Source organism: Charadrius vociferus, unplaced genomic scaffold (assembly GCF_000708025.1).
Source record: "Charadrius vociferus isolate BGI_N301 unplaced genomic scaffold, ASM70802v2 scaffold561, whole genome shotgun sequence".
In the NCBI taxonomy this organism is placed as follows: Eukaryota; Metazoa; Chordata; class Aves; order Charadriiformes; family Charadriidae; genus Charadrius; species Charadrius vociferus.
Window position 1 is genome coordinate 1,273,451 of NW_009646848.1, and position 12,128 is coordinate 1,285,578.

The 12,128-nt window shown below is 41.2% G+C and overlaps 1 protein-coding gene across 1 annotated transcript in view; it reads right to left on the bottom strand.

Annotated features, from left to right (window-relative positions):
- LOC104294534 (ovostatin-like) overlaps positions 1 to 9,094 on the bottom strand; it is a 30,063-nt gene extending 20,969 nt beyond the window's left edge. The window contains exons 1-10 of the mRNA XM_009894146.1: positions 9,030 to 9,094; positions 7,152 to 7,335; positions 6,298 to 6,454; positions 5,370 to 5,422; positions 4,854 to 4,874; positions 3,894 to 4,062; positions 2,583 to 2,667; positions 1,799 to 1,916; positions 1,002 to 1,122; positions 664 to 773 (exon numbers count right to left, since the gene is read on the bottom strand). Coding sequence (XP_009892448.1) covers positions 664 to 773; positions 1,002 to 1,122; positions 1,799 to 1,916; positions 2,583 to 2,667; positions 3,894 to 4,062; positions 4,854 to 4,874; positions 5,370 to 5,422; positions 6,298 to 6,454; positions 7,152 to 7,335; positions 9,030 to 9,094 — 1,083 coding nt within the window. The remainder of the gene's footprint in view (positions 1 to 663; positions 774 to 1,001; positions 1,123 to 1,798; positions 1,917 to 2,582; positions 2,668 to 3,893; positions 4,063 to 4,853; positions 4,875 to 5,369; positions 5,423 to 6,297; positions 6,455 to 7,151; positions 7,336 to 9,029) is intronic.
- Positions 9,095 to 12,128: the final 3,034 nt, after the last annotated feature.

Consider the following 12,128-nt stretch of genomic DNA (forward strand, 5'->3'; position numbering starts at 1 on the left):
TCTAATTCTTACCTCATGCTTTCCCTTCCTAAACAAATAGAAACAGAGGGACTCCAGAGCACATACTCTTTGGAGAGCACCTATTAACAAATCTAAAGCAATCAGATGACATCAGGGCCACAGCTACCTGTGGAGCTCAGTAGCAACTCCCAACTTTTTGGCATCTGTGCCTACCCTCTGTTCCTATTGTATATCAGGATGATGCTGTACAGGTCATCCTCCTTTCTGTGTCTGGGTTTACCCTGCGTATGCAGGTTGCTAAGAAGTTGGAGCGCACTCCAACACGTATACGGCTTTAAGTAATCATCCCTGGGACTGCGTGATGCAATGCAGGGTAAATTCTACCTTCAATTTAGGCACAGGTGTTGCTGAAGTAGTTTCTTGCAGACTCTTCTTTCCCACTCATATGACCTTTCACTTACCCACCATTTAAGCATTCCCTAACTAAGGCAGAAGAGACACCCTAACACTCCAGGTACGATATAGTTTTCTTATTTTCTCTAGAAGCACCTAACATAACCAGAGAACTATGCAGTAGTCACTGTTATACAGCATTATTGTAGGAAGTTGTCAGAGTTAGGGGATAGCTATAAATGGGTTGACACAGAGGTCATGCTGCATCTCAGTGAGTTTTGATCTAAATGTATACTCTCAGGTACCCACCTCACCATAGTAAGGAATTCCCCTCTTGTAATAGATATCCATATTCTTGAACATCACTCTGTCATTTTCTTGGTTGACTGACACATAGTCATAGCCTTTCATCTGGATACCTGTGAGACACACCCAGTATAAATGGGAGGAAACAGAAATCATATATGGGCAGAAAAAATATTCCTTTTGAAAAGCTTTATGGAACAGTGATGTGCTGGAGGGAGAGCTACACAAAGGAAATGGTGATTGTTGGTTGTTTGCTGCACAGACTGGGATCCAGGAGATTCCTCTCAGAAAGTATCACCTATTAGCTTTAATCATCTACCCCAATCTCCACTTGGTGTTACCTGTCCCATTTTCAGTGACGATGCTTTCTACGTTGAGGCTGGTATACATCCTGGCATAGCTGCGGTAAAGCTGGAATGTTTTGATGGAGACAACAGTGTTGAGGCAGCCATCCTTCCCCAGCTGAAAAAGGAGCACAAAGGGGAAAGCCCATTTTTCTCAAGGTTTGGAAAATTGTTCCTGAGTCTGTATTAGTGGGTCTCTGAAGAGCTTCATGCCTCTGCTCACATCTCCAGCTCCTACTTTCTACTCACTCCCCTCCTACCTTACACTTCTCACTCCATGGGTCCCTTCACAGCTCATTGTTTCAATATTATCTAGCTGCACAGCTGGAAACCTTTCTCCTCATTCCTGCCAGTCCTCTCTATGCTAAGTTCTCAAACCCATCTTGCATGATGCCTGAGCTCTAAGACCAGAGCACTTTGAGTCTGATCTAGTGGAGAAATGAATCATTAGTTTAACATTAAGTGTCCTCAAAGACTCCCAGTACAGATCTGTTGATTACACTTGGTAAGAACAAAGCTCCAGTGTTTTAGGAATGATCACAAATTTGTAGTTTCATAAGCTTTCCTCCCTCCTACGGACTCTTTCTGAGGGAAAACTCAAAGTGTCCTAATAAGGTCATTGGTAAAAACCATCTTCATGGTCTTTCAGCGTTGCCTGTGAGAGAGTGAGAAAAAACACGCCCCTGGGATTGTCTCTCTGGTGTTCTCCAGGAAATGAATGAGGCCACCAAACACTGTGCTACGTGTTGGGTAGTAAAGCTGATGGAGAAGAAAGGCCTTGCCATGTATCATACCGGTCCAGTGACAGCTTTGCAGTTTTCTTTCTGCTTTTGCTCACATCGTGGACTGTAAAAGCGTTGCTGACACACATTGATTTGGGCATTCCCTTGGACCGGTTGGCCATAAGTGTACCTAGGAGAGGAAGAGACACAAGAACCCAATCATGTGGAATTAATATGAAACCTGCAAAGACTGCAGAGCGATGCAGATTCTAAACCCCTCAGGACTGCCCAGAGCACAGACAGAAGAGCAGCTGAGAATTAGGACCAGTTAGCCCTAGCAGAATTCCCTTCCACTATTTTAAGGCTGTTTCTGGCATGTTGTTAAAAAAGCCTGCTTTACCATTGTCTTGGTGTAGCCATTCTTCAAGGTCTGAAGCTGGAAAGTGGTGATGGCCTCAGGGTTGGGATATCATTCCCTGTTGCTTGATTTTTCTTGTTAGTGCCTTATGCAGAGCAAGAGGTATTGCAGAAAGATCCCTATTCATCCCTTTTTATCATGCCACCCCGCTCTTTGGCACTATCTTAATGATAGACTCTCCTTCTGTACTGTTTCTCTCTTTTTCTGTAATAATAAAAAACAACAGCTAGCCAGTAGGTCTAGACTCTCCCAGTTCTAATTCTGCTATGTAGCAGGAGGACAGTTATAATATTTCATGTCATGGGAGTCATAGCTAAAGGAACTGCTCTAACCCATACTCTGAATCAGCAGCAGCGTCCCTGATTCCCAGCACGGCATACCATCCTCTATCCTGTGTTTCATGTGCACAAACGTGTTGTTCTCAGCTCTGATACTTACAAAGCACAAACGTTCACTCTGACTTCTTCATCAAAGAAAGAGATCCTCTTTGGCACACTGGTTGTCACTTCAAATTTTGGCAGCACTAGGAATGCAATGTGAATATGACTGATGAGTAGTTGCATGCCACAGGCAGGCGTGTGCGTGGAAGATAGTAAAAAAACAATTGGCAAAGACATTTTTACCAACACAGGAGAAGAAATGATTCAAAGAAAAGTCTACCTGGGAGCTGGCTATAGGATATTATGGGAGAAAAAACCCAAACCTTTAGTGGCAAGATTAATAACTTCTTTAAAATGCAATAATAATCATACTAATAATTATAACAGCCACAGTAAGAACTGTGATAAATCACTTTAATTGGCTGGACATTTTCTTCAAGAGAATGGTGGGAGTAATGCTGATGTCTCAAACTAGTTAAGCCCTGAAGAACAGAAGTTATCATGCAATCCAGCCCCATTGATGGAGAAAAGCAACAATTAAGTGAAATTGTAAAATCAGAGTTCACTGTCAATCCCTCTTTTCAGCTTATCTTTTGGCCCAGGTCACCAGCAATAAGGATAATATAGCTGGAAAAGGTCTTTTTCTCATGCACCTGTACACAGGAGACTGGAAGGTATGAAAGACCTCTGGAGGGTAAGCAGGAAAGGTCCTTTATTGCCCTTATAAAGAAACCAGACAACTGGGAGTTGTCCAAGCCTTCTCTGGGAACTAGTAAGGAAAACCTGACACTAAAAGATGAGAAAACTTGTAATATCAAAACAAATTTAGCAACTCCCTTGATATGGTCTATTCCAGAGAGTAAGCAGATCACTATCGGGGCTTTAGCGTCTCCAGTACTCATTGTTTTCCAACCTGTGGTTCCAGTTGCTATCCAGCCTCCCCCATTAAAGATCTGGTATCTGTTATTTAATCTGTCTGATAGATAATATCTTCAGATTTCTACTGCCTATTTTAGCCTAGTGCTCTTTATACAGTGATGACCTCCACAAAACAGGATAGACCTGACTCATTCATTTTGCCTCTGAACAGATGGCGAGTGTAAGGCCTGAGTGATAGGATATGGATCCCAAAGTCACACAGAAAAGAATTAGACTCCCAATTTAACTCATGAAAACATGCTGCCTTTCTCAGCATTTCTTTTTTTCCCTTCTTGCCTTCACTTTCTCCACGCAGCTCTCTCCATGTCTTTCTTTCTCAGGAATGAAGTGGAGAATTCAAAGCACTTAAACTCTGCACTACCAGCTCCTATTGGACTTAGGCAGCGCCAGCCGCATTGCTGGCGCAAGGCAGTTCACAGCCTTTGCTTACCATATTCCTCCACTGTGAAGAACTGATACTCTTTTTCACCTGATTTCTTCTCCACAGTGATGTGGTAGGACCCCAGAATAGGCTCCGGGATTAGTGGGAAGGAAAGCTGGACAATTCCATGCTTAGATGCTACCTCCAACCACTGGAAGATCTTGTTTTGCTCTGGATCCTGGAGAGTGGGAGAAAGAGGTGTACCAAAACCTTTATCACGCTGTTTCTTGTCTTCTTGCCTTCTTTTAAATTTTGTATCCTGGCATTTTGACTAAGTGCATCACAGTGTGAATGTGAATTTGGGCTGATGACATGTACTCTGGCTTCCGATTAATTTTCCAGATCTGTTTGTGCATTAAACAAGCTTAAGTTTATGTTTAACTGGAAATTAGCTATACTGCCAGATGAGCTCAGGTCATCGAGAAATAGTACATGATTGGGACTCAATTTACTTATCGGTTCATTATGCTCTTCTAGCATAAGTCTTTCTGACTCAACTCCTCCTTCTGTAAAATGGGAATATTATGCTGGCCTCCCTTAGAAAGTGCTTTGAGATCTAGTGATGTGAAATGCAGTAGAAGACTGATACATTGTCAGCCTCTCCCCCAGCAGGCCATGACATTTTAGAAAGTTACTGTTCTTATGTCTGTAGGAGAATGAAGCTATTTCACCAGCCTGTTTACTGTAGTCCTACCAAAGTAAGACTACACTGACCACTGTTGTTTGAATCCTAAAAAAAAGACACAGCAACAACCCCATGCCACCTCTGACTAACATCTCCAGTTCTGCTGATTTCTTCTCCTCTAGTGTTTGATAATGGGTACTGCCCCTGTTCAACCTCAAGTCCATTGGCTTTAGATGGTGTGTCCAGGGTGAGTCTCTCTCAGCTATTGACACTATGAGGAATGATGAAGCATACATAGGCTTTCCAAAGCAACTTGTGCTTTAATGACGTGTTGCATCTCTTACCTCAATGATGATTCGAGGATACTGGAAGAGGAAAAAAAGAGAAAAAGAAAAAAAAAAGATCAAAACATCAAGAAATTAACTGTGGAGCTTGAAAAATACTAGAAAATAAAGAAAGCTGAGAACAGCTTTCTTTGAATACAGAGGACTGCACCAAGGAAACAATTTGAAACTCATGTCTTTAATTAAAAAGACAATTTAAAGGGAATAACTGTTGGTGAATTTATCTTTTTACAAAAAACATCCAGTCTCTGTCTACATATCTGGGGCAGGCAAAGTGAAGTAACTACAAAATCTGAGCACTGTGAGAGATTTCCAGGAGTGCTTTCAGTGCTTTCCTCTGCCCTCTAAAAAGGCAGAGAAGGGATGGAGTGTGAAGTTGAGAAGTTATAGCTGTTCTTCAAAAACACCAGGAGGCCCATCTCAGGCCCCTTTTATTCAATTTCGAAGCAAAAGAGTCTCAACAAACAGGTACCCTAAGAGGGTGCTTGAAAAATCTTGACTACCACTCATACTTACTGTCTCCTGAACAGGTCTGAACTGGCTATCCAAGGTGACCACACGAAACATCACTGAAAACGATGTAGCACAAAAAAAGGATCATTCACTTTAGCATTGGTAAGTCACTTTCAAGATACAACTGACAAAAAGTTTGCCCAGGCTTTTGGGAAGAACTAAAAAGTCCCCAGAGAACTAGAAAGAAATTAATTATCTTAGCCAGTGAAAAAGAAAACCAAAATAAACTTGTCAACTGAAAGATCTTCAATTCAGACCCACTGGGACTAAAGTAACCTCTAAAGTAAGTACAAATGGTCCATACTGCCTTCATTTCTTCTTGAAGGACTCAGTCCTTTGGAGTGTTTCCTCAAAAACTGTTTATACAAATCAATTCAATGAAAATAATCAAGGAGAAGGAGGAATTTGCCTTTATTCTGAGTGTAAACCCTGTGCAGCACTGAAGTATAGTTATACTAAAGAGATAACTAACTATACCACAGTACTGTCATTTAAATATCATGATGGAACCAACACTGTGAGTTAGATTAGCAGTTAAGTAGAAAGAGCTGTTGACAGGAAATGACATGCTTACTTTATTTTTATATGATTTTTATTAATTCCAAGCTTAACCTTTTATTTTCTGTATTTTTAAGGACTCTTTATGTGACTGACTTCAGTAAACCTGGCAGAACTCAAGATCCTGTAAAGGCAATTGACTCAGTAAAAACACATGAACTCTACTCATTTGTTGCACTTTTGTGAATTGGTTCTATTTTTCACTGACTTTTAATGACCCCGACCTCAGATGACAATTATACACTATCTGAAGGATTGCTTATGGCTGTCACAGTTGATGGTCTTTTTCACCACAAGAGGAAGTCCTTGTCATTCTAGACCCACCCTTGCACTCAGTTTTCCAGTTCACTAGCTTACTCAAACTCCTCAGCACCTTTTTGCCCTGGTTTGTAGATGGGTTTGTCCGTCTGGATGAAGACAATATTATCCACATTCTGAATCGCCACTGATCTTTTCTCAGATAAGTTGACAGTGGTTCCTCTGGCAGAGAAGGAAATGAATGCCAGGGGGTCAGAAGTAGCAGGAGGAACCTATAGAGAAAAAAAAACCTCAGAGGAAAAGCTGCAAATGAGATATGTTGAGGTCCCCTGATGCCCAGAGTTCTTCAGTAAAATACTGACTGTCAAGTCATAAACAGCTTGTGCAAAGTCATGAGAAGCCCCGTCTTTGCCAGTGAGATAGTCATTGGGAATATGTGTTGTGAAAGGCCATAGTCTGTCACCAGGTACTAAGGGTTTAAGCTGTGCCCTGTCCTATGCATTTCCTCATCTCACGTAGCTACCTGCCTATATGCATGTTGCCCCAGCCATATAACTCAATTCTGAGTTGTTTTCTCCTGCTGCATTCTGGAATACCTGACCTTGGGACTTGTTTGTCTTATCTGTCCAGATCTTGCAAAGTTAGAGGAAAGGGAATGAGCATGTCGCAGCTGGGTTCCCTAGCTTGACAATTATGACAGTCCCATAGGGCGTATGCACCTGTGATGGCAATCAGAAGCTTTTGTCTATTCACTTCTTGAATGGAGATGGAAAGTCTTTCTCCAAAGTCTACAACCCCTATGTCTTTCTTTTTCCTGTCTATATTGTCAGCCTTTCCAGCAGTTTATCCTTTTTCATCCTATTCCCTGCCCGCAGTCTTCCTTTTCTTGTCCTCACTGACAAGTAGAGTTGCACTCATAAGTATTTCCAGCCTCTACACCCTCTTCAGTAGTCTCAAAAGAGAAAATACCTTGAACTCGCAGCACTTGAAGAAATCATTCTTTGTCACGAGTTCCTCAAAGATAGTCTGCCGGATACTGCCATATTCCAGGATGATGCTCAGGGACAGGGGCTCACTGAGTCTGTGGAACTGCACACAAGCAGTCTGTGGAGAGTCACTCCGCACTACTGTCGGGACCAGCAGCACATACTGACTGTGAGAAAGCAAGAACAGATCAGAGAGTCCAGTCATGAAGGAAAGTCAGAGCAAACAGGAGAGGAAAATACCACATAAATGTTGTACATGTGAAGGAAGGCATAGTCCAAAGCTTGCTCAAAACAGTGGAAGGACTTCCATTTCTTTCAATGAATTTTGAATAATATGCTAAGAAAATACAGACGACAATGTTTTGTCCCTCGCATTTCTTTCTGAGCTGAAAGACTGGCAGCATTCTATGCAGCCTCTTACCCAGAATGATACTGTATCCTTCCATTCCAGATATTTATACAGCTCCAATTACTAAAGTGTTTAAACACCTGACAAGCATAGCTGCATTTATCGTCCCATTACTTACATGTATACTTAAACCTCTGGAACCTCCCATAAGGAGGAGTGATATTTAGCTTCTTTTTGAGATCAGTGACAAAAATACTAGTTAATGGTTGCAATAAATTTTGAATTTCTTTTTTTTTCTCTGGATATCTCTCCCTCCAGATAAGAACTGACATATCACAAGTCAATCAGCATAATGCACAAGAAATGATGCTGCTTTTCCATTTTGCGGAATATTCCAGGGAATGCTCAATCTAACGTGCATGCTCTACTCTGTTTCCATGCCTCTTCCTCTGTTGCTTCCTTTGTTTCTTTCTTCCATTGGGCTGTCTTAGTTATACTACTCTCTATAATGAGGGCAGCCTTCCTTCCCCAGTTTCTTTCTCTGAAAAACAGTCCTTCAGATTTGCTATATTTGGCTAAGGTTCTGTTGCTGGCCTCCTGTTCTCTGCTGCCCAGACTGGTCTTTTCAAATAATGTATGACAGAATTGATGAGTCGGTTCTGCAGTACAACATAAATTGCACAATATTTTCTTGGTAATCTGATCCTTTCCTTTTTTTTCTCCCACAGCTTTGCTTGCTCATATTGTCTTTTTTTTTTTGTCATTTTCACTTGCCCAGTTCAGACTGCATGATTTTCAAAGACCAAAAGTAAAATGATCAAAAAACAACACTGTATTTGAGAAAGCTAACCCCTCTGACTTTCACAGTGCTTTCCTTTAGAAAGTTTGAGAAGAGGATTTGCGCTCTAATGTTGGTGTATTTTTGAAAATTGTAGCTGATATCTTCTGTTTGGATAAAGCCATGGACGTTGACGGTGCTGCATAAGTCATGAGAGCACAGCAAGTGCTATACTAATGCTAATGCTAATACTAATACTGGTACTGATTCTGATACCATTACCATTACCATTAACAATACCAATACCAATACCAATACTAACACTAATACTAGGATTGCCATTCAGCATAGTCCCTAGTACCAGCCATTATCTGGCCTGCAGCACCTCCTCATACACCATGTTTTCTCTGTACTGCTGATGCATATCAAACCTGATAATTGGTATTACTTGCCAGTCTAGTCTCGAATCTGCTCCCCACTTTACCCACGCACTTCAGAAGTCATCTACTTCACTTCTAGGTTTCAGTCATTCAAATCAGATTTTATAGCAGTTTTGTGATGGAGGGCATCGTTCTAAATCATCCTTCAATGTCATCTACTTCCATTTCAGACACATTTCAGAACCTAGGTCTCAAACACTCAGTTTATTATATAGTGATATCCCAGAAGAAATTAACTGTGGGAAATACAATAAAATATGCTATCATAAAACCACAGAATGTATGATCTCTTACGGTTCAGAAGACACCGTGGCAATGCAGTTCAAGCTCAGAATACTCAGAAGAATCCTTGGCCACATGTCTGTCCGTGAAGAAGAAAGAAGAGAGACTGATCTCAAGCGGACAGCTTGTCTCCTGGCTTTTAAACTGGCCTGAGGTGGTGCTCCTCCTCCATGGCTTCAATCATATTCTAACAAAAGATATCTGCATAAAATTTGCATAGGTTCATCTTCCTCTCTCCTGTCTGTTCTCACACTCCTTGAACTCTCAAACAACAGCTTAGGAAAGCTCTCATATTTCACATAGCTTTGTGAGGTATTGCAAGCCAAACCGGTTCCTGCCCATCTGAATGTTTTATTGAAGCTTACCTCTCTGATTATCATGTCATTGGCTGAAGGTTCCTTTATGTTTCAGCCTGTTAGTATTTGCCACAAGTATTTCCTTGTTCTGTGAAGATATCCCATAGATACATCTCACAAAACAGAAGCAATCATAACACAGTGCTATAAGGGCCTGGGCAGTTATAATACAGCATCAGACTCTATCTGCATTCAGCATGGCACGGAATGAAACTCCTAATTGTAATCTGGATTTCTTACTGCACACAGTAACACTCAGCAAGGAATGGTGTTGGCTAGTCTACCGTTTTTGCCAGTGGTCAGGACAAGCATATCTTTAGGGAAAGGAATCTTATGGTGTTACTTCATTTGTTCATCTGTCTGTCAGTCTGCTTTTTCCCTCCATCCCTGCTCCACTCATCAAATAGCTTATAAGCTTCCTGGTGAATTTTAAGTAAGTCTGACTGAGAAGAAGTCTCAGAATAATTAAGATATAGAATCATAAAATAATTTATCTAGAAAGGGACCTCCTGACATTAGGAGGTCCGATCCCTCCTTTTAAGGAAGGCTAACTTCAAAGCTTGTCCAGTCATGTTTTGAGTATCTTCAAGGATGGAGAGTCCACCTCATCTCTGGACAACTTCTCCCATGCTTAACCAAGTACGTTGTGAATTTTTTTTTCCTTAAATCAGAATTCCCCATACTATAACCTGTGTCCATTGCTTCTTGTCCTTTCACTGTGCACCCCTGAGAAGAATCTGTCTCTGTCTTCTTTATAATCCCACTTTACATAGCAGAAGATTGCAATTATGTCCCATCTTAGCCTTTGCTTCTCCAGACTGAATAAAGGAGACCATCTCCACTTCCCTGTGTAGGTTTGTTCCAGTCACTGACCATCCCGTTGAGCTTCCAGTGGACTCTGTCTAGTCTGTCAGCACCTTTCTTGTACTGGGAAACCAAATCTGGGCACAGAGCTTCATCTGTGGCCTCACAACTGCTGAATAGAGGGGAAGAATCAATTTCCTTCACATGTTAGTTACTCTCCTGGTAATATAGCCTGAACACAGGAAACTAAATAATCTATAGTAGTGGGGGACTGCATTTTTTCTTTTCCTCTTACATAGGAAAAGAAAAAAACAAACAAATAAAATAAGGTAGCCAATCAACACGTGTGTTACTGCAACCTGGGGGAAGTAACAGGCAATTTCCCTTCCTCTTCCTCAGCCAAACAGGTGATGAATGGGAAGAGGAAGCTGAGTATACTGGAAGAGTAATTAGGGACATGAAAGTGGGCCAGGGACACTGAAAAAGATGTTAGACAATGCAGAGTAGGCCTGAAGTTATTTCAGTGATAAGGGGTAGGAGACAGAAATGAGGACTATTGTAGTGGTACAAATGGGTGTATGACTGTTGAAAGCCAGATTCTATCAATTTCACTTCTCATCATATAATACATTCTTGCTAATGATTCAGCCGCACAGGGATTATTCTTTCCATCAGCATAGGCAATACACTAAACTACACATGCCTAACTAGTTTACCTACCGATCTTTCCCAGAAGCTTTCTGATGACCAAGTTAGGACACAGAGAAAACTGCCCTAGCTGCTGCTGGAGCTACTGTCTATTCCCACTGAGTTACTAGTGAGAAATATTGCACAAAGCTTCCCAGAATGACCTAACATTAAAGTGACAATGCTGCGTGGCAGGGGGTGGTGTGCAAACAGGGCGGTCACATTGTGAAGAAAGCTGCTGTGTTAGTTGCAATGAGGGCAGAAGACAGCTAAGAATATGTCACAGACTTGTGTGTATCTGCAGCTTTGAGGTGCCTCAGACCCTATGTCTTACTTTAAATAGGTACTAAGTAATAAGCAAAAAAGAACTAAGGAGGGAGAAAGAAATATCAATCATTTCCAGCGCCCTAGTGCGAATTGGTCCAGAAGCCCATCCTTTATTTAAGTGCAGCATGCCTTTAGCATGAATGTAAGAGAGCTTTCTCGTTGATACACAGACATGGAAAAGAAAAAGATAAAGTATTTGAAAAACTGAAACCTTAGAAGACATTTTGTTCAGATCAATTAAAGAGCACATGATTCTCTGGAAACAAGCTATTGAATTCATTACTTTAGTGAAAATTACTGATCCCAGAGGACCTCTTTGTATTGTAGCAATGTTGTGATTAAAAAAAAGTAAGCTCAGGTCTTTATTCACATCACTACTATGTCAGGGATAATTCTTAAGAAGACCACAGTGCAATGGGGAAATTATTCCACTTGTCTCTGGTAGGAGGGGAAAAAGAAGTTTTGGGTTGCATGAGTCAGAAGCTAGGAGCAGGGGGAGATTAATCATCTGGAAGCATGAAGATCAAGATTTTACATGGGGGAGATAATGAACCTCACACTAAGCAACTGTTACAAGAGAGACAAGACAAGAAGATACCTTGATACTGGATGTCATATAAACCAATCTGTTGACCTTAGCCTGGCACTGCTTTGTACTGGCGTAAGGAAAGATGTAATTGGAGATCGTAGTTTGGCCAGAAAATTGATGAAATAAGGAAGAGTGCCAAATGCATATCAAGACCAAAACTATGTAAATACAGACCTAAGTATCACACGTAATCTTGGTTTTCAAAGTAGAGTCATGTTGCATGCTCTTTGGACAGCAGAGAATCAACATGTCCTCAACTTATTCAGTCCTGACTTCAGAAAGTTACTGCATTTGCTCTCTCTTATGAAGAAATTTTATATACACATATCTTCCCCCCCCCCCCCCCCC